The 22,383-nt window shown below is 38.4% G+C and overlaps 2 protein-coding genes across 4 annotated transcripts; one reads left to right on the top strand and one right to left on the bottom strand.

Annotated features, from left to right (window-relative positions):
* Nucleotides 1-1,342: 1,342 nt before the first annotated feature.
* Nucleotides 1,343-15,556, top strand: stat2 (signal transducer and activator of transcription 2). Of its 3 annotated transcripts, XM_042503805.1 has the most exons (25): nucleotides 1,344-1,518; nucleotides 1,870-1,903; nucleotides 2,430-2,561; nucleotides 3,440-3,584; nucleotides 4,025-4,120; nucleotides 4,692-4,784; nucleotides 4,881-4,959; nucleotides 5,098-5,177; nucleotides 5,290-5,441; nucleotides 6,599-6,757; nucleotides 6,858-6,947; nucleotides 7,987-8,046; nucleotides 8,175-8,195; nucleotides 8,312-8,405; nucleotides 8,687-8,734; nucleotides 8,871-8,954; nucleotides 9,079-9,177; nucleotides 9,342-9,477; nucleotides 10,245-10,297; nucleotides 10,980-11,065; nucleotides 11,178-11,314; nucleotides 11,441-11,629; nucleotides 12,665-12,719; nucleotides 12,935-13,026; nucleotides 14,456-15,556. In XM_042503805.1, the coding sequence occupies exons 3-25, from the start codon at nucleotides 2,431-2,433 to the stop codon at nucleotides 14,683-14,685; spliced, it is 2,409 nt and encodes an 802-aa protein (XP_042359739.1). In that variant the 5' UTR covers nucleotides 1,344-1,518; nucleotides 1,870-1,903; nucleotide 2,430; the 3' UTR covers nucleotides 14,686-15,556. The 3 variants fall into 3 exon arrangements, with proteins under 3 accessions (XP_042359747.1, XP_042359739.1, XP_042359731.1); XM_042503797.1 differs by lacking the exon at nucleotides 1,870-1,903; XM_042503813.1 differs by lacking the exons at nucleotides 1,870-1,903; nucleotides 12,935-13,026 and having other exon boundaries at nucleotides 1,343-1,518; nucleotides 14,456-14,630.
* Nucleotides 15,557-17,076: 1,520 nt separating this feature from the next.
* On the bottom strand, nucleotides 17,077-19,579 carry gpr84 (G protein-coupled receptor 84). Its single transcript, XM_042511455.1, has 2 exons — nucleotides 19,516-19,579; nucleotides 17,077-18,530 (listed from the first exon to the last, which is right to left on the bottom strand). Exon 2 carries the CDS (start codon nucleotides 18,527-18,529, stop codon nucleotides 17,291-17,293), a length of 1,239 nt encoding a protein of 412 aa, XP_042367389.1. The 5' UTR covers nucleotide 18,530; nucleotides 19,516-19,579; the 3' UTR covers nucleotides 17,077-17,290.
* Between the last annotated feature and the right edge of the window lie 2,804 nt (nucleotides 19,580-22,383).

Genomic DNA, 22,383 nt, shown 5'->3' with positions numbered 1-22,383 from the left:
CTGATTCTGATAGCTGTCCGGTGAACTTTGCTCTCTGTACACATTTATTTACCTAACAAATAAATCCGCACTTCTCAGTCTGAGTCCACAGTTCTTTATTTGTTAGTAAATTAAGCTTGATGAACTTAAAGTCAGTAGCAATCTATAAAATATAGCCTACAAAATAAAATATCCATTTAAAGAACACTTTCTCCTGTCCCATAGGATTACCTGTTTCTGCAGGGTTGATTGTAATTATTCTCAAATGAGCACATCCAAACATTTATCTAATCATCTGGCAAGTATGACATCTATTGGTGAGAGTTGGAACTGATGGAATAAGGAAACTAAATCCCACCATTAGATTAGTGATATCCACAGTTATTATTTTAGTGTTTTTTAAAGTGTAAATAAAGAGTTGTTTAAGATCCATTGTAAAGACATTTACATTTGACCCATTTACCCCAAAGGGGTATGTTTGTGTGTGTGTGTGTGTGTGTGTGTTAAGTAGGCTATATTTATTAAAGGGCTATGGTCTCTTTAATTGTGCACATGATAAAATAGAATATATGACAACAAAAAAAAAAAAAATAAAGACAAAAATAAATACAGTAACATGAGAAAATGCACAAGTGGGATGAAGGTGGGATGGCGTGGGGCAACACTTATATGACTAATACCAAACCTTTAAGAGCAATAAGACTTATTAACAAGGTTAATGCCAGAGAACATACCAACAGACTAGCTAACATTGAAATCGAAGGAAATCCTTACAACCAAGTTACAAACAGACAAATACTTTTAAAATATCTAACCCCTAAGTAATATTAAAGACAAAAAATACAAGGGAAAAAAAACAATAATAGTAATAATCCTAATTTATATTGCACATACAAGTATTAGCCTAATTTAAACATGAAACACTTTTCATTGATAAGAACTCAGCTGATCAGTGGGCACAGAGGCTGGTGACTCTGACAGGACTTTAAATGACACATAACCTGTTTGGGGTTTTGTTGATTTGGAACTAGTGCGTCACGTGCTCGCCTCATCACTCTCACAACCGCATTTCTCAGGAAATTTTCAGACGCGGCCGTAAGTTTCGATTCTGCTCGCCACGCTCCCCTCGCGACAGATTGACGCGAAGGTGCACCAACAGCGCGCGCCGTTATGTGCCCGGGTTGACCAATGAGCGGTTGGCTCTGAGCTCACGGGGAAACTATGTGACCAGTGTCAGACATTTCGGCTCTTGACCGCCTTCAGACCCGCTGCGTCAGAGCCAAAATGGCGCCCCTAGTAAGATCGAGAAGAACCGCTTGGGAGGGACGAGTAGCTATCCAATGAAATAGAGAACTGACTAAAAACAGATGAAGGAAATAACAACCCCACGCCGTCGTACTGTCTCAAGCTGTTTTGTCTTACAGCCTTTTAAAAGCAGAAACAGGAGCTAACTGTAGCAATGCGCCTGTATTAAAATACCAGTTTGCTAGTTAACGTTAATAAGACATTAGTGGACTCGGAGTGTCAGCATACAGTAAGGTGAGTACATTTTGTTGTTACTGGTGGGTCTGGCCCTGTCTGCGCTTTTGACTAGCCAAAGACAAGCTAATATACGGATAAAGTACACTCGGTCTCGACTTGAAATTGCAACACTTTGAGTCTTTACATGCCATAGTCAGCAGTCACAGGTCGTCTCTTGTCTGGACTTTGTCTGTTCATGTGTCGATTACACACTAATGGATACGCCACACTTACATTTAAGAGACACGCATTAAATGTTCAACGTAAACTGTCACTACAGTGTAGACAAACCCCCTGTAAAACTGTCTGTATTCCATAAAAGGGTCATTTTAGCTCTTTGGATTATAACTACAATTTATCATCCCACAGGTATCCTATACGGAATAATAGAGACTTTTTGAGAGTAAGTCGCTTCTTGAGAAATGGGTTCAGAGTCAGGCTCTGCTGCTGAGCCTGTTGCTTAATGGAGAGGGGCTATTGCTCACGTACAGGGTATTCTTATCTACATATATTTTTCCAGTAACCTCTAAAGAATTGACCATAGTTTTTGATGCCATCCCAACAGACACCCCAATGCTTCATACATACAAACATAAGGAGAGATAAACACAAACTGCTCTTTTTGTGATGAAACTGCTTACACCGTTTTTTGGCATTGTTCTCACACCAAGAAGTTCTGGAAGGACTCATGCAGATTCATCGAGGACAATACATTTAAAGACTTTATATCATTTGGGGAAAATGTGGAGTTTGGCTTCCTCAGTAATATGGAACAAAACATTTTGTATAATTAATTTGGTGATGATTTTAGCAAAGCACTCCATACTTAAATGTCAGTTCAGCATTTAAAAAAACCCTGAATATTTTCAAAAGAAAAAAACACACAAATTAAATGTGTTTTGCTGTTTGTGTGCATGTTTACCTGACAGGATGGCTCAGTGGGACAGACTGAGACAGCTGCCTGCTGCATACACACAGCAGCTACATGAGCTCTATGACAGGGACGCTCTGCCTATGGATGTACGGCACTACCTGGCAGCCTGGATAGAGAAGCAGGAGTGGTAAGGCAGCACTTTCATCTTCTTTAGCTCCTGATATCTTTAAACCCACATAATATTATTCAAGGATAACAGTGAATAACAATTATGTAAAAATATTCTGCCTGTGAGTCAAATCAAGCCAAATTTTATTTTTATACCACCTTTCATACAATCGTGCAGCCCCAAGTGCTTCACGGAGCAATGTTACAAAACAGGTAACAAAAACAAACATTATAACAACAGAGATGAGCTGTTTAAAATAAATTAAAGTCAAAAGAACAAATTAAAATGAGATTATATAATACAAAAGACCAAAGATAAGGCTTACAAACAGAGGCAACAAATGATGAGGCACCATAAAGTAAAAGCCAGGCTAAACAGATATGTTGTGAGGTTTCTTTTTAATATGTCCACTGAGGTGGAGTCCCTCAGGGCCTCAGGCAGACTTGTTCAGTAAAGTTGGGCTGCAGCTTAATACAGATTCCCCTTGGATTTTTGTTAAAATCCTTGGGACAATCAGGAGGCCAGTAGTAGGAGGAGGATCTAAGAGACCCACTAGGTAAATATCTTAAGAAGCATATCTGAATGATAGGCTGGTGCCATTCAGTGATTTAAAAACTAATTAGAGAATCTTAAAATCAGTTGTAAAATGGACAGGCAGACAGTGCAGTGACTTTAAAACAGGAGTTACATGCTCTCTTTGTCTGGTCTCTGCCAGTATTCTTGCTGCTGCGCTCTGAACCAGTTGCAGGCGGCCAACTACTTTTTTAGGAAGACCAAACAAGAGGGCATCACAGAAGTCAAGCCTCGAGTTTACAAAGACAGGCGTTAGTTTTTCTAAGTCAACCTGAGAGAGGAACTGTCTGACCTCAATCTGAATCTTGTTTTTTATTCTTCAGGCAACGAGCAACGAGGGACTATGACTATGCTACGGTGTTGTTCCAGGTCCTGCTGGAGAATTTGGATATTCAACACAGCCGCTTTGTCCAGGAAGAGTCATTCTTACTGCAGCACAACATTAGACGCTATAAACAGAACTTTCAGGTTTGTATGGATAGGTCAGATTTGTGGAAAATGAAAGCACCATTGAGCGACGTCTTTATTTTAGACTGTAAATATTCACTGTGAAGATGAGGAATGGTTATGATACAGTGTCTTTGGAGAGATCGGTTGCAGCTGTATTTTGGACACAGAATCTCACATTTATTTTAGCTATCCTCAAAAGGGAGACTTTCTACACATACTTCCTTTTAATAAAAATGGTTTCATATTTCAGTTATAGTAATAAACCAAAAACCCCTTCTGCTTTCATTCATTTAATCATCATCGTACCTGATGGTAGTAACTATGTAATGCTGTGATATTGTGAAACCACAATATTTTCTGAGACTGTGGTGTTTTTGCTCCATTTTTCTTGCGTGTGCTGATTATTTCAGGTATTTAACTTTGAGTCTTATATCAATCTGACCTCTCCCCCCCGACAGAGGTACTTGGAAGACCCGTGTGCCTTGGCAAACACAATCCTGTGGTTTTTGAGTAAAGAGAAGGAAATTCTGCATAGTGCTGAGCTGGCTGAACAGGTTGGGGCAACAGTTCATTAACACAATGAAACATGCAATAGAATGGGCACACCCTCAAGGCTTTTGAATGAGAACAGCATGTACATGTAAACAGTTCCACCCATATTGGCATTTGTCACCTTATTTTTCTTACAAACAATTTTTTTGTCATATGGTCACTTAATATATTTCCCTATTTGGGCTGTTTTTGCCCACATGACTCAGTACTCAACTGCCAAAACTGAATGTACTGCAGTATTGTAACTTAAATCATAACTTACATACTTACATAACAGTGTTAATTATAATAATGATAATACAACCGCTTATTATTAAAAAACATAATAATATTATGTTTTGCCTGTTCTCACTTGTTCAGAAAAATGTATCTGCAATAATTTAGGAAGCGCCACATGTGCTGAAAAAACCCAACAGGACTCAGCGTGTGGGCTAAAAAGCAGAGATTTTCCACCAAGCTGTGATATTGTTTTAGCTGCCAGTTTCACACTTAATTCCTTGCACTGCAGCAGTATTACCCAATATCACAACTGAAAGACTCTTAACTGCTCCTCCCACTCATTTGTTTCCTCAGGTCCAGTTTTTGCATGTAGAGCAGGAAGTCATGGAGACAAGCAGCCAGCAGGACCTTGAACGTAAAATGGCTGGCCTCAGGAATGAAGTGCAGGTGCAGATTATTTTTGCTTTATGTTGTTTTGTCATGCTTTGAAGATGAAATATATTACAGTTAATTCACTTTTTTTCCTGCACTTTTGGGATATAGTGCATGGAGCATACAATGTTATGTCTGGAGGAGCAGCAAGACGAGTTTGATTTTAAATACCAAACCAACAAGATGGAAGGTAAGCAGATTAAGAAGTTGTGGTTATATTTGCATGTTTTGACAGTGTTCTCAGAGGATGAGTAATAAAGTAGCCTGAATCACAGCTATATGTGTTTTTTTTGTTTTTGATCTGTCTTTCATGGAAACTGTTATGCAGCTGTGGTAGATGAGGCTGTGAAGAGGGAACAAATTAAGGTTCTCCAGTTACTTGTCAACAGACTGGATGAATGTAGAAAGGTATGGAGTCATTAGTTTAAATAACAATAATTTCTTAAACAACACAATCTCTTTACTCCAGTTATTTTCCTAATTATTGATTTATTATTCTCTCATACAATCACCTTCATAGAGCACTCTGTCAGACCTAAATAAGCTCCTGGACAGAGCTGATGACCTGATCGAAACGTTGGTGAAGAAGGAGCTGGTGGAGTGGCAGAGGAGGCAGCAGAAAAGCTGCATTGGTGCTCCTGACAATGTTTGTCTGGATCAACTAGAGAAATGGTATGTTCATCTCCAGCTGCTCCACAACACTTTTAATCTTTGGCATTTATTGTAAAATTTAGATCAGTAATCACTCTGTAAATTAACTGAAAAAAAACTGGAATTTGATACTTTGCTAATTCCTCTACAACTATTACTGTATCACAGCCATGGTCCTTATTTGTTGGTGTTTTTATGCTTCTGTGCCAGTGTCAGCCATGGTTGGAGGCATTATGGCTTCAGGTTGTCTGTCCCATTTTAATAAATCTTTTCATTACATCTGGCACAAACGTCCACTTTGACTCAGCTGATTAGAAGAATTTGGTGGTCTAAGGTCACTATAACCTCACAAAACACATTTTTGGCCATAAATCAGGAATGGATCCACTAATTGTGACATTTCTTAGAAATATCTAATAGGATAAAATGATGAAGTGACTTTTTTTTTTAAATCTAAAAGGTCAAAGGTCAACTTTACTGTGACACCAGAACGTTCTGCAAAAACACTTTTTGCGCCATTATTCAATCCCATAACTCAGGAGCAGAGGGGGAGACATTCGGTCAGACACTGAATTGGTGACACTAATCTAGGATGCCCACCTTTAAAATGTGCTGAATGTATGGATCTTCTGTGCTGCCACGTTGAGAATTTTCGTGAAGCATCTGAATTTTAGAATTTTTAGCTTCTTTATAGCAACATCAATATTTGAAGCCTTCTTCTGTGGTGGCTACATGTGAGTTTGCTCAGTCACGGAAGTAAACTGCAACTTGAGTGGTTGGTGGAGTCAAGTCAAGTCAGTTTTATTTATATAGCCCATTATCACAAAACATGGTTTGCCTCAGAGGGCTTTACAGTGTACGACATCCCTCTGCCCTTAGACCCTCACATCACCCAAGGAAACAGCAATAATAGAAACAGATGCATGTCATATTACAATAATGGTAGGTGTGAAATTAGTAATTGCTCTCTATGATGATGTTGAGAGAGATGATAACAGTCTCATGCATATGTGAAAGGGAGTTGTCCAAAGGCAAGATCACAGCATCGGCGCAATCAGGACCAGACCACGATCAGGGCGAGCGGGGGGCAAACAGGAGGCATACAGCTACACAGCAGGGATTCTATTTTTTATCCCCATTTTCTAAGACCTGTGTGAATGTCTTTTTCTCTTTCGTAGGTTCACCTGTGTAGCAGTGTGCTTGTTCCAGGTGCGTGAGTTTCTTGGTAAGCTGGACGAGCTGGTTGGAAAAGTGTCCTATGACAAGGACCCCGTGAAGGCCCAAAAACCTGCGCTGCAAAGGAGAGCAGATACGCTTCTAAAGGACTTACTTAAGAGGTCTGTCTCTCTCTTTTAAGACACACTTGCTGACACTTTCTTGCTCCCTCAGGAGTTCTTGTGAAATTTCCTGACATTATTGTTGTACTGTTTTTTGAAGTTCCTTCGTGGTTGAGACTCAGCCATCCATGCCTCAGGGAAAAGGACCGCTGGTGCTCCGCACAAATGTCCAGTTCTCTGTCAAGACCAGGTCAGTGTGCCACTTGAGGAAATCAGTAGGATGATCTGTATTTATTTGAAACTACTTTTGGTACATGTTTGTAACTTGATCCATAAGACTTTTCCTCTGTACATTTTGACCAGTGCATGATGCGGTATCAGTTTTCATAATTACATGTGCAGGTCTTAGTTTGATATTTTTGCATGTCAGATCACTGACATTTCATAGACATTTTAGAGTGCACAAGTATCTTGAGCTACTCTTCTGCAAAGTCTTCTTCAGTGGGTTGCTCCAGCTGTTTGTAAGTTCAAATGTAGCCTCGTTTGAAAGTAGTTTGTGATTGCTGTTCATGTGTTACTAGCATTTTAAGGGTTGCACAAGCTTGAATAATTCCAATGTTGACACAAGTTACAACAAGTCTTACACCTAACCCTTATTAATAGGTGTACAGTCAAAAAAATGGTTATCATTGCCACCTTTTTAAAAGATGTGATAACAAGAGCAAATCACACCGTTTGCATCAGCAAAGCAGTTTTCACAATTAATTGTAACTGCAGTTGTTCTCGTGCCTTTCAACTCAAAATAGAAATGCTTGAAACAGAATAGGAGTGTCTGTGAACTTAGAAGTTAAAGTGCAAACATATAAAATAATACAGTAAAGTGGGTAATTACATATAAATATCCTTTTTGCCAAATTAGAAAGCAAATATATAGGGTCATATAACTTCCTAATTAACAAATTCTAATTAATAACAGTTTGCCAGTTATGCTGTCGTTATGTGTGTTCCCAGTAACAGGGTACTCATGTATTACCTGGTGTTGTTGTTGACAGTTTGACCACTGGATGTCACTGTTGTCAGCCTGCACTAGATTCAGGTTAAGGTTGTGTGTTGTTTAGTTATCACCAAATCATAATACTGTCACCAAATGTGTTATTGATCCATCGACATTACTCTGTTTCATACTGTAACCCTGAGAGTGTTACTTTTTTTTGTTTTTCACATTTTATTGTTAAGAATCTTAAGATTTCCAAAGTTCTTCAATCTTACACTTGATTTACTGTTTTCAGACTTCTTGTGAAGTTTCCAGAGTTGAATCACTCCATGAAAGTGAACGTATCCATGGACAGGTGAGATTCCTCCTTTTTAGTCTGAGTTACTTTCACTACAGCCACAGCAAACTGGCAGTCTTTAGTTCATGACTTTAAAAAACGGATGATGATGTTTTGTGCTCTGTTTCTCTCACCCTTGAAATTAGGGAATCTCCTCAGATCAAAGGGTGAGTATTTGTTTTATATATCTTCAGCCTCCTTATTGAATGGTAATTCTAGAATAACTGTTTAAACTTTTGCTTTTCATAAGAATTAGTTTAAATTAAACCTGGTATGTTCATAGATATCGGCGTTTTAATGTCCTGGGGACCAACACCAAGGCCTTGAACATGGCAGAGAGCCAGAGTGGAGGCATGGTGGCCGACTTCAGACATCTTGTGAGTGATAATAATTTGAGAAGAGACAAAAATATGAAATTACAACTGAGTAAACTCTCATCAACAATTAGATCCAAAGCCTTTGATACAGTTTTGACACCTGAACAATAAATCTGTCACACACTTAACTGTGAACGTGGTCAAGTACACATATATAACAGCCTCCAGCAGCTACGCTGAAGTGATTAGAAGACGAGGAATTCAATAACAACATTCGGTCTTTAATCTCAGGTGGTATGATTGCTGTTTGACCAAGTTTGTGTACTCGTATTTGTCTGTAGACTCTGAAGGAGCAGAAGTCTGGAGGTGGCGGCAAAGGAGTCAGTGATGTGAGTTGACTCTGGCAAACCCCAAGATACAATCTTTACATAGTTTACCTCAGTAACTCTTAATACAAGAGGATGGGTGTAACCAAATAATGATCTCTCTCTCTCTCTCTGTCTCTCTCTGTTGTGGTGTTGATAGATTTCCTTTTCCGTTACTGAGGAGCTGCACATCATCTACTTCAACACTGTGTTCGAGCTGAAAGGCTTGTCTGTTGAGTTGCAGGTGGAGTTTCCTACATGGCTGTTTTTATAAAAATGTCTATGTATAAAGACTAAGCATCTCAAAATTATCCTTACTGTCTTGAGTAAATATGGCACAAAGAAAAATTATTTTCTCTGGCACCCAGGCCTCCTCTATCCCGGTGATCATCATCTCCAACTCCAGCCAGCAGCAGAGCGCCTGGGCGTCTGTGCTCTGGTTCAACCTGCTCAGTCTGGACACCAAGGTGAGAGATCCCCATGACTAACACACACACACACACACACACACACACACACACACACACACACACACACACCCCAGCATTTCACAGTTCATCTGTCCTAGAAGGCATTAGAAAGAAAAGAAATTAATTATGTATAATTGTGTTAATGTCATCTGTCTCTCCAGGACGTCATGTTCTTTGCCAACTGCCCTACAGCCCCTTGGCCGCAGTTTGGAGAGATGCTGAGCTGGCAGTTTCTTTCCGCCACTAAACGTGGTCTGAATGAGGCTCAGCTGGAAATGATTGCACACAGACTCTTTGGTAAGTGTTGCATCTATGTTCTGCTTCAGTAGCTTGTATTTGCTTATTTCAGCGGTTGTTCTGTTTATAAATTGGGCTGAATTCATTCATCTGTGAGTCAAACATAATATCAGGACACACCTTGGTCTGACTTTGTTACTAAAATGCATGTGTAAGACTGATTGGTGTAACATTCAAAGATAAAAAATAACTCAAGTTTCTGCAACACTTCCAGAAAATGCTAGAAACATGGGGTAAAAACTTTCAATTGTATTTCAGCTTTGGCCTTTTTGATGCCATTTGGTATGAAATACATTTGTCCAGTTTCTCCTGACAACACATATTGTGCCAAATTTAAATCAATGAAGAAGGAGGTAAATTACTTCTTCTTCTTTTTTTTCTCCCAATTAAACAAGGGATGGCCAAAACTTTAAAATGTCTTTATTCATTTTTTCTGGTATCATTTAGAGCAAACACTATATATAAAAAAAGACACATTAGTGTCAATCTTAAAGGGTCAAAGTGTGATTCCATGTTAAACCTTGGATGTTTAATTTATGTGTATTTCTGTTGTGTGTCTCTGGGGGACAAGTGTGTTAATGGTGTTAGATTGGAATGATCATGACACCCAGCAGGACTCATGTACTGTTAATATTGATTTGTCAGATTATGATTTTAAAAAATTGCACACTGTTATTCAGCGTGGTTCATGACTTGATACACTTTATTATAGATCTTGCAAGTGAGTGAGAGTTTCATAATTCATTATTTATTTTCAATCCCACCAGGAAAACAGCAGAGTTATGACAACTGCAAAGTTGCATGGACAAAATTCAGCAAGGTAATGAGTTCTTAGGAAATATTTTTCAGAATGGCTCCAGGGATTAACCTTAAACTGCACATTAAATATTTCAAATTTGGTGATCATCTGACTTTTCCCTCTGGTGTCATAATGATGTTTGGTGGTTTGGTTTTGAGTGTGTTTGAATGTCCACATCTATTAAATGGATTGCTATTACTTTTGGTGCAGACTTTCCTTTTAGGTCTCCCGCTGTGATGAATTGTTGTCGATCCACTATTTTTTCCTCTTGCATTAGACCCAGGTCTAAATTACCTAATACCTGCAAAATTAATGACATTACCATTATGTAATTTGTGTTTAGTGCTAATATGCATGTCAGCTACCTAAAATGGTAAACTAAGATAACACACGTGGCTCAACTTAACAAAACATCAGCATGTTGAGGTAGTCATCATGACCATCTTAGCTGACAGAGAATTTCATATCATCCGCTACCATTTTTACGCGTAATGCACTGTAACTGTTTAGGATCAAAAACAAGCTGTGCACCTTAACCTCTGTCCATCCATGTACATTGTGTTGCTCATTGTAGAGGTTAGGATGAGCATTACAACCTTCCAAAACTGCTAGCAGGGCTGTACATTCTCAGTCTTGTTTGTTTATTGTTTAAGAATATATTGAAGGTGTGAAATGTTGACCTTTTCCACACCTCTTGTTGCAGGAAAACCCTCCTGACACTTTCTGGGTGTGGTTTGATGGCATCTTAGTGATGGTGAAAACATACCTTGAAGACCTGTGGAGGGATGAGTATGTTTTAGTTTAATCTGGGTTTAATACTGGACAATTTATCTTATGACTTTATTTCTGGGAAATGGGAGAATTTGTGTGTGTCACATAAGACTTTTTATCTGCACTGCAGCCTCATCATGGGATTTGTGAGCAAAGGCAAAGAGAAGTCCCTCCTGAAGAAAAAGCAAAGAGGCACATTCTTGTTGCGCTTTAGTGAAAGTATCATTGGAGGAATCACCTTCTCCTGGGTGGAAAACACCATAAATGGTGAGATATTTTCGTTTCGTAATGTTTCTAAAATATTTTGAAATTGTTACATGGTAGACAAAGGTAAACAAGGTTCCAGGTAGATTAGTTAAACTCACTTCATCAATCATCCTCTTCCTATTGTAGGTGAGCCGGAGGTAAAGACAGTCCAGCCCTTCACCAAAGTTGACCTGTGCCAGATCCCCTTCAGTGAAATCATCAGGAATTTCCAGATCTTAGAAGCTGAAAATATCCCAGAAAATCCTCTGCTTTACCTTTATCCCAACACCCCTAAAGACGAGGCTTTTGGGAAGTACTACTCTGAGAAGAGTGGAAGTAAGGGCATTGCAAGTTTGCTGATACTTTTTGCTTGTCGCTTAATAATTTTTGGATAGTGTATTTGCTGAAAAACACATCTTATATGTCAAGTGCTGTTTTTTGTTAAAGCTGGGGTAGGCAGAAATCTGGAAAAGGCATAATTTGAAAGTACACCCTCCTCCTGCAGCTCTCCCCTCTCTGTCCTAAGCCCCTCCAACCAGACGACCACAGACACATGTATGCACTTTATAAAGTAACCCAGTTTATCCCATACATTGATTTATTTAGTCTTATTTCATTGCACAATTGCACATAGATTTGGGTTGCTGTGACTGTTGACTAGGAGTCCTTTTCTGGAGCTGCTGTAAGCTCTCATTTCAGTGAAGTGGTCTGGAGTGGCAGGGAGTTAACTGAAGGACACACTCTGATTGAGGCTCAAGTGAATGTTAGTAACTTAAATGTGAATTTGAAGCCGCAGCCGTGAGCCTTTAGCTGCTTTTAAGAAGGCTAAACCATTAGAAACATTTTCTCTCCATCTCTGAAAGGCTTTGCCGACCTGAACATTTATTGTCAGACTCACTCTTAGACTCTCTTTTGATAACTCCATCTCCCTCTTTAAGGGTTCCTCTTTAGTGTAGGCTTTTGTTACCAATGCTGAAATATCAACTTTCTCTGCTGACTTCTCCACCACCATCAGTAGTCTTTTACCAAAAGGTTGTGCTTTCACATCTGCATTTAAAGAACCACCAATAGGAACACCATCTCTCTGAAATGACCTGTGATTTGCCAAAGTTTTGTCACAGGCGAAATTCTCTAAAGCGTGAAAACAGAGCCGAGATGACGTGCAAAAGTCTTTTCTCAGACTGGAATTACAATATACTCAAAGTTTATGACAGTATTTTTGCCCAATGATGCCAAAATAAAACTGCCAGCCCAGCTTTAATGTTATTTGAATGGTGTTTTGCCTTGCAGTAGCAATGGGCACAATTACACTATAGTGATAGTGTTGGGAAATAATACCATATATTCATATCTAAACTCATTCTCTTTCAGGTAACAGTCCTTACATTAAGTACATCAAAACCAAGCTGATGTTTGTTTCAAAGGAGTAAGTATGTTATCTATTTTCTCCAGGCTGGATTACAGTATCTTGCTTCTTTGAATAATACTAAATGGCATTTTTATTCTCTCTGTGTCATTTATACAGAAACAGTAACTTCACACTAAAAATGCACTCACTTCATCTTAGAAACAGTGTACCAGCGCCCTTTTTTAATGTCATGAGCAACTGGTTGTGATGACTGTTTGTCATTGGTCATGTAGGAACACACTGGAGGCTAGGTCACCCATGCCCTCTGACATGGCACAGGGTGAAGGCCTGGAGTCAGTGAATGGCCTGTGTGGAGAGGCAGCTGGTGAGTTGAGCTGGCTCTCCTTGCTGTCCCACCCAGCTGAAAACCTCACCCAACAAATCGCTCTCCCTCTGTCACAGAGCTCTGTGTCGCCCTCTCTGTTTTGGCATTGCGGTATAGGAAATCAGTAGGGAAGATGCTCTTGAGATATATGTCAGGCAGCAGCTATGAAATTCAACGTTTGATTTATATTGCACGAGGCTGTGGGCTGCTTCTACTGCATGCACATGCACAGTCAGTCTTTTTGACTGAATATTAAAACTAACAGGTGTGAAGGTGATAAGCGAAACTGTTACTAACACAATAAACTTTTCATAGCTTTCTGATTCTTCCTTCTGATGCTTCAAAACCTAAACACTTTGCTTGGTGGATGCACTAAATCAATCAAAAGACATTGTAAAATCAAAGCGGATCATAGCAAGAAGTTAAACAATGTAACAGGTAACAATCGATCATGATATCAAAGATAGCTAAGTTATTATTACTTTTGAAAACATTATCAGTAGGAACATTTATGGTAGTGATAGCATCTTATCTTATAGTGATGACAGTTCGATCCATGGGAGATACATTTTTCAGGGCTCAGAAAGACAGACATGGAAAAATTTGGGGATTGTTGTCTTCTCAGTCCAGTAAAAATCTGGCTTGACTTCATGCAGGTCCATGTACCATTTCGGTGAAAACGAAAGTCTAGGACCTTTGGGAAATTCACCCTATAAAAACCTGAGCTAATTGGCTTGATGACTGTCAAAAACTCGGGCAGTGAGCAACATGAAATTGCCCTAAAAATTAGTTTAAAAAAGTTACAAGAAAACTACCTCAAAATAAGCAAAGAAAAAAAGAAGAGTAAAAAAAACAAAAAGACACAAGAAAATGACCTTAAGTGTTAAAAATTAAATAAAATATATATTTTTTCTGTAACATAATTTTAAATATATAAGTATATGGGTTAGAAATATAGCTTTCCGGATATTTTTCCTTTTTTAGTGATAATATCTTATAATATCCCCACTGCTGATTTTCAAGTCATTTTCTTGTCACCTTTTACTATTTTTTATTGTTGTTGCAATTTTCGAAAACATTTCTTGCAAAGTGGCTAATAGTCTTTTTCCCATGTTTTCAAAAGATATGAAACATTTTTTTTTGAGCTGTTAAACCAGTTGCACAAACTGAAAAGAAAAACATAAAACAAGTGTATTTGAAAACTTGAATAACATTATGATCATGAGGAAAAAGTACAAATACCACACATATTTTATGAGAATCTTGCACCAAATGAAATTCTACTGATCTGTATGTTCCTACAAATTTCTGCTGTGTGTTTTGGGGTTGTCTAGCATGTTACATTTTTGTGAAAGCAGCAAAATAAAAAAAAACACAGCCATGACAGAAAAAAACAGTATCTTTCTGTTTTCCCTTTCTCTGCTCTCAGAACAAGACGGAAGTCCTCATGCCCTGCAGTCACCTCTGGAGATATATCCTCCTGATCCCATGCTGTCTTGCTCTGTCGTAGCCACAGAGAATGATTTACAGATGTTTCTCAACAACCCCAACCTCTTCGGTGACACTGACATCTTGCAAGATGACTCAGGGCTGTCTGATTTTGGTTTTCCAGAATTGAATTGCCTGCCCCTACAAGCTTGTGGGGGCATTTTACAATAAGTCTCTGTTGTTTGTATTTAAACTAACCACTGCATCACTCATCGTCAGCTTTACTTTTAGCTACTTAAGTATTTGTGTTATGAAACTGCAGTATACTTAACATTTCCACTGTGAACGTAATAGTCTGCTTTTTTAATATGAAATACTTGATAACCTCTCTGCGGATCCTGACAGTAGATAATTAGAAACAGTCTTTGCTATCAGCACGTGGATGTGGTGTGCACTTTTAAATCAGTAGAGTATAACCTTTATATTGCCCTTTTATTATGCAGAAATAGTGTTAATGATTATTCGGTGATTTGAAGACAAAAGACAAGTAACTGAATTAGCTGGTCTCATAACCACTTCAGTAGTGTCCTAGGCACCTTGCATATGATATTTTTTTTAATTTAATTTAGATTTTTTTTTAGGTCTTTTTACTTTTTAGATAATGCATTCAAGGAATGATATAAAACTGACAATGTGAGCAGGTGGAAAAATGTTTAAATGGGGTATTGTAGAGTATATTGCACTGACTGCACTGCACATAATGTATGTTTTAATGTTTGTTTGTTTGTTGTTTGTCCCTTTTTGGTTGCTTTTATTGCCATCTACTGCTTGTGATTAGCTGTACTGGCACATGGCATCCTTTCCTTTACGCAAGGAACCTATAACATATAGTTTCTTTGCCTTTAAGTTATATGCTTTTATATTAACCTCATTAAAATCAAAATAAAATGTTTCCATGTTTAATAAAGGGGAAGGGAGTGATTGTGTGTTCCCTTTATTAATAACTTAAAAAGTTTTAAATTAACAAATATGAGAAGTAATTTTTATATTTACAACTTCCTTATCATGTAAATTTACAGCCTTTTCAGGCTGCAGCTCGCCACCACCAAACTTTTAGACCTCTGTGAAAAATTAAAACAGTTTTAGAAATATAACCAAATGATGCGACTCTTGAGATTTTAGCTTCTCCTTTAACTTTTAGAGTAGTTTTGTGTGTTTTATTTTTGACATGATTATTAAATTTTTATTCCCCCTCATCAACCAGCGGCTCGTGCAGTGAGCGGCGAGACTTCCGCCTAGCATGAAGTGGCTAGCTAACAACCACACAAAACAGGGACAACAAACATTAGCAAACAACTGTAATTATATCGGGAGTTAGCGAAGACAGAAAAACATCTAAAAGGTACGTAGGTGCTTAAAACGTGTTTTTGACAGGCTGCTAGAAACAACTTTACCAGTTTGTCACGGTGATTTGGCTGTATGTTGTTAAGTAGGCTAACTTGCTAACGTGTTAAACTAACGTTGACGTTAACCAACAGCTGCTGTTAGTCGTTAGCTGTTCAACTGTTAGCTCGGTTAACATTAATTATATTTGTCGGTGTTTTAATGTTTTACACCCCTACTGAATTAATTGTATTAATATCAGTTTCACATGATTTACACGTTTGTCAAAGGACTGACAGTCAGTAGCTAACTTCACATTTAATTTTCAACCGAGGCTCTGTGCTGGCGGTGTGGCTTACATGTGGTGTAGACCTTGGTGATCTTCTGACATGTAAGTACCACAAAAGTATCACTTTTTACTGATCAGAGACGAAAGATGAAATGACCCTCCCAAATAGCTGGAAATTAGTAATAACTATACCAACATAATCTGTAAAATTAGAGCAAAACAAAGAATATTAAAACGGGGAAAGCAAATGAATAATTGACCTCAAGAAAACTTTGAATATTATATTTCCTTGAAATAATTGTGAATGTCTAGTTGTGACAATTTTAAATTTAGATTCTTGGAAATTTTCCCTACCTCTAAATCTACTAATTTCTTAAAATGTACGGGACATTTCTTGCCAAGTTGCTCATTGCCTTTTTCCGCATGTTTTTCAAAGAAATCTCACCATGTAGCTCAAACACTTGTGAAAGCACAAGAGAAGTGCTGTCGACCCAGGTTTCAAAGGGCTAACTGCTAAATAAGTAGAAGTATAAATACATTAAAGGCTTGTCTTATCAAAACTTTGACTTGGTGACCAATCAAAGCTCTTTCAGTCCATGCTAACTGGGCTTCACATGTTGTTTTAGGTGTCCTTTTTTTCTTTAAAACTAAAAGTTTTAGTTCCAGTAAAGTACAAATACAAGCACATTCCACCCACATGAATGCTTTAAACTATTAGTCATGTGCTATCAGCATTTGCTGCTTATTTGGGAGGCAGTACGGAGTGGAGACACAGTCACGTGTAATTTCCTGAATTGCTGTAATAAGGCGTGCTGTGTTTGACAGTAATGTCCTGTGCTGATTTTGTAACACTGTTGGTTTCTCATATTATGTAACACACCCACAGAAAACTACAAGTGGTTATGACGTACTGGCTAATTCAAAATAGAATTTATTGCATACATAACACATAATGCAATCTTGTACATACATAAAGTTAAGCAAACAGTAAAATGGATTGTAAAGAAAATGGAGCAGTCTGAAATGTTGGCAATGCAACATAAATGTAACACAGAAAAGAGACTTGAAACTTGATAGTGGCAGAATGTACACTGAAAGAATAATATATAATATCTAAATGAGTTAATATCAGGGGAAACATTAGGCAGGTGTAGCTCTAGGAGTTTAGGATCTCTGAGTTGACTGGCAGGTCCAGAGGTAGGTGAATGGTGCAGCTGCCCTGGTGAGCAGCACGTGGTAGGCCTGTCGAAACTGTCGGTTCATTACTGCATATAGCACAGGATTGATACAGCTGTTGAGCCAGGTGAGGTTTGCGCAGAACATGTGAAGCACCTGTGGGGCGCGGTTATGTTTGTCAGCTATGTTGAGCAACAGGAAGGGGACAAAACAGAACACAAAACACAGAAAAACAGTAAAACACATGCGGGTCACACGCTTGAATTCGTCATCATCCCCTGATGTTGCTGAGCGGGAGGAGGAGGCTGCAGTGGTGCGAGCAGGTGTGGACGAAGGTGATGTTGGGACGATGTCAGACTTGGTTGCTGATGAATTTAAGGCTATGGCAGTGTCCTGGGCAGATTTGGAGGACTTTTCGCTGGTGATTTCATCCGTACTCTGGGCTGGATCTACCTGGCTGCTCACCTCGCAGCTGCATGTCTTTGCCATGCCACTCTCAACACCACTGTCATCAGTCCCTTGTGCTGAAGAAGTTGGTTTCTTTCTGGAGGACCGGCGGCTGAACCTGTAGCGAAGCAGAGCTTGTGAGGCGATCCGAACACGTCTGTAAATGAGGAAGTAGAATGCACCAACACATCCAAGGCCGACAAAAAAGTAGAAAAACAGCAGGATGGTGCTGTAGGGCCGACCCCTGGTGCGATGGAAGCTGCATGTGCACACCTGTGGCACAAATGTGTAAACGGGCCAGAGTGGTCCAAAGCTGGCCAGGCCCAGTGCCCACGCTGAGATCAGGAGTAAAATCAGACCCCGGTTAGAGAAGACACGTTCAAACACAGCCCTTTTTGCTACCAGGAGATATCTGCTCACTGCTACCAGACAAAGTGTGATGATGGAGACAGAGTTGGAGAGGAAGAGGAGCAGGCCGAAGATGCTGCACCAGAGCTGACCGCTGCGCCAGTGGAGGTGTAGATAAGAGTCGACTGATATGGGCTGCAGTATGGTGCAGTACAGGAGATCAGCGACAGCCAGATTGACGATGAGCACATTGAAGCGAGTCCTCAGACGAGGGTCTATGGTGAAGGCTAGAATGGTCATCAGGTTCCCCACCGTACCAGTAATAGTCACAGCACATCCCCACACCACAGCAAAGTACCGGTAGCCTACGACTGAAGGACTGTAGCAGGAGAAGACGTCATCCTCCGTTTGGTTTGTGTGGTTCATTGGCATTCTGTCGACAAACAGGAATCAGAACATTAGCGTCTTTGTTATTGTGCTAATGGAAAGTTAAACTCAAACAGCAACCCAATACTTCCCACCTGTTAATATTAACAGTGGAGGATGACACCCCACCGCTGTTAATATTAACACAAGTTAAAAGGGAAGTTACAGGTGGTAAAAATATCTTACCACTTCCTTTTAAAAACTTCTGTCTGACAGAGGTATTTTTTTGCAGTCGTCTATATGATTATTCATTGTTTTGTTTCATTACATTTTGTGAGCACAGTTTTAAAACATCTTTAGGGCTTTACTGCAGTTTTAGGATAATCAAATGTAATTTCATATACAAATGTTGTGTACGTTAACTCATTGATTTATTTCTATTTATTTTTTATTCTTGTGGCATGTCAAAACATTTGGCCCATCACACATAGAATTACAAGACACAATTATTTTTCAAACATATTCCAGTCTTGCATGTACAAGGCATGTGGAAAAATAAAAGAAAAAAAAAAAACTCAAAACAAAACAATATCCCATTCCCAAATGTACTGTTCAGTTAACAAATCAAATTACTAAAAAAATGAACCGCCAGTAAACTTTTATGGCTCTAGTAAACTGAAATACATTGTCCAGCAAGCACAAATATTTCCTCAACATTAGCCATAATAAATCAGTACACACAAGGAATGAAAAAAATAGAAACCTGCTCTGTGGACAGTATGATCTCAAAAAAGTTTCCCTTTCTTCAACAGTTGTGTAAAAATCTGTAAATTTTATTTCATATTCATTTAAACTTTTTCCTTTCCATCTCGATTATGTTTACATCACTGATCTGAATTCTGCGTATGGATTACGTCTCTAAATTAATAAATCATTTTATATAAAAAAAATGCCTGAGTCTAACAATAATAAGATACAGTATAACAAAAAAAACCAACTGAAATCTTCAAGGCAAACACTATTTTAATACAAAGCACTCATGAATATCCCACCTTAAAGCTGAAGACCGCTGCCAGTCTTTCTAATTGTGGATGTGTTGCTGTGTCATTCTCTGCAATGATCTGGTGCATTAAAAGTCTGGCTTCCTGCTGGTGTTACAGTTTATGTGCATCCTCGGTGTTGCTGAAGTACTTTCTTACACAAGTGAAACAGTGTGAGGTATGGTTGGGTTTTCCACTTCTTGTCTAAATTAGAGAAGAGAGATCTTGTGCATTTCAGAAGAATTTCTTTTCATAATCAATTGTGAAAAAAAAACTGTATAAGTGAAATCCATATATTTTAGTAATGTCACTATACTGAATGATGAAAGTCACTAATCTCTAGGGACTGTCCAAACAGAACAGGTATCTGCCTGATCAACTATTTAGATCATTGCTCTGATATGTGTTGTATACTCACCATATCACAACATTGAAGTACGCGTGAAAGGAAAATAATTTGAGGTGATAAATATTAGAATATTTTAAAAATAGAATGAAAACTACCTCACGATTGTGACGCATTTATGAAAGTGAAACAGGCTGGTGATTGTGGTTAACTGTATTAATACAGGCCAATATTATAAGAGTATTTCCACGCTGATTGTTTGGGGCCGCAAGCTCAATGTGGTTCATACAGCAAAGATGTGCATGTAATGCAACTATCTGCTGCAGTTATACTCTTTATAATGCAGTACATTTCTATGCTGTGCTGTTGAAACTGTTTCATTAAGTGAGCAGAAGGCTTTCTATTTTATGTAAATTAATTACATATAAATAATTTTCATGTAGACAGTTTACTACAGAGACACAGTCTTTTTTTGTGCTTGGCCCATATTTACTGTCAGTGATCATTTGGGAAATAATCTAGATAATCATCCAGGGAATGGATGATGTGAGTGGTGCCAGTCTAAGTGCACATTAACCAAAGTTACACTGAACAGACCAAAGCACATTGTTTTGTTTTTTTGCTCATGATGTTTCTCTGGTTATTATTTATTTATTTATTTATTTATTTATTTATTTTTACAAATATTGTATTTTCCTTAGACAGTGAGAGCAAACATTGATATTGATATGGTGTTTCGGTGGAGCTTAATTCTCTACTGTAACTTCAGTGCTGAGTCTGCGATAAGAACATGACAAATGCTTTCAGATACAATTTTACCATTCGTCTATTGCACATTCACTTCCTGTTTCTGTGCACAGGGGTAAATATAGACCAGTGCACTGACTAATTTTCTTCCACAGGAAGAGAGCTAAAGTGTTGCTAAATGCAGCTATATGTGCTATAACCTATAGGCATTTTGTTGACATTGATGCCTTGCAGAAGTAATGATCCATGGCAGAAATTAACAGTCACAACATAAATACAGATGTAGGTTTTTGAGTCAGATACAGTCATATGTTGCAGAGTGGAGGATGCTTGAGATGAGATTTGAGATAAACAATCTCCAGAGTCCATTGCATGGTTGGCAGATAGTTGTATCATACATGGAAAGTGGTAAATGTGGATGCATATAAGATCTCTGTAAAACCTACTCACAGTTTTAAAGTAAGAGAAAGGACAAAGATAGATATTGAGTTCGGCCGGAACTTAATTCATGATGTCTCTATGAGGTGACTCCCACAGTACAGATCTCACAATTGAAGTGTTTGGATCCTGTTATTTTTCCATCCCATTCTCCTCGGATATCGCCACCCCGGCGATAACCGAGGCGGGAGGCATTATGTTTTTGGGTTGTCCGTCCATCTGCCTGCCCGGCCCATTCTTGTGCATATGATATCTCAAGAATGCCTTGAGAGAATTTCTTTAACTGTAGCTCAAACATCCACTTGGACTCAATGATGAATTGATTAGATTTTGGTGGTCAAAGGTCAAGGTCCCTGTGACTCACTCCTTGTGAGTGCAATATGTCAAGAAAACCAAGAAGGATTTTTTTTTCATATTGGACACAAACTTTTACTTGGAGTCATGGATAAATTGATTAGTTTTTGGTGGTCAGAGGTCAGAGGTCAAAGGTGAAGGTCACTGAGACATTGTCTGTCTCATTCTTGTGAATGTTATATCTCAATAACACCTTGAGGGAATTCCTTCAAATTTGGCACAGACATATGAGTGCATTCAAGGATAAACTGATTACATTTTGGTGGTGAAAAGTCAAGGTCACACTGACCTTGGAATCCATCTCATTCTTGTGAAGCAATATCTCAGGAACACCTTGAGGGGATTTCTTCAAATTTGACACAAACATTCCCTTGGACTCAGTGATGGGCTGATTATAATTTGCTGTTCAAAGGTCAAGGTCACTGTTACCTTGCAGTCTCATTCTCATTAATGCAATATCTGAAGACAGCCTTGAGGGAGTCAAGGATTCCTAATTTATTGTTATCATATTTCATTACATTTGAAAAAAAGAAAAAAAAATCAGTCGACAGTGCTTACAACCATAAACTCAGTTTAATGATTTTATATATAATTTTGTTTTAATTTAACAATAAGGAAGCCCCAACATGTATCTTTTCTCATTTTTTTAAACAATCCACATTTACAGTTATTTTTCAATACACTTCTCCTAAATAACAATTCATACATTATGTAGACGTTGTCTTTTTATTGCAGTTAACAAGAAAAGTTAGCAGGAGTGCTTAAAGTATTGCTACAGTTTCCGTTTCCTAAAGCTTGCCTCTAATGTTGTACAAGCCATCATGACAGTTTCACAGGGATAGTTGGGGTTCATGTGGGGTCGGAGCACACAAGGCAGAGCAGACAAACTAAACATTTTTATCCCACTACAAGCCTATAATACTACCAAAAATGTTATGTTGTTTTTTTTGCATACATCTACTCATCTGTGTAAGTGGTCCTTTTCCTTCTGTGAC

This window comes from Plectropomus leopardus, chromosome 2 (assembly GCF_008729295.1).
Source record: "Plectropomus leopardus isolate mb chromosome 2, YSFRI_Pleo_2.0, whole genome shotgun sequence".
Classification (NCBI taxonomy): domain Eukaryota; kingdom Metazoa; phylum Chordata; class Actinopteri; order Perciformes; family Serranidae; genus Plectropomus; species Plectropomus leopardus.
This window is presented reverse-complemented; position numbering and strand designations above follow the sequence as displayed.

What these genes read in the sequence shown, in the direction of transcription:
- stat2 (XM_042503797.1), top strand. Translation starts at nt 2,431, where the DNA reads ATGGCTCAGTGGGACAGACTGAGACAGCTGCCTGCTGCATACACACAG. An exon ending in GCCTCAGGAATGAAGTGCAG is followed by an intron (nt 4,785 to 4,880) that starts GTGCAGATTATT and finishes TTTGGGATATAG; the next exon opens with TGCATGGAGCATACAATGTT. An exon ending in CCAAACCAACAAGATGGAAG is followed by an intron (nt 4,960 to 5,097) that starts GTAAGCAGATTA and finishes ACTGTTATGCAG; the next exon opens with CTGTGGTAGATGAGGCTGTG.
- gpr84 (XM_042511455.1), bottom strand. Translation starts at nt 18,529, where the DNA reads ATGCCAATGAACCACACAAACCAAACGGAGGATGACGTCTTCTCCTGC.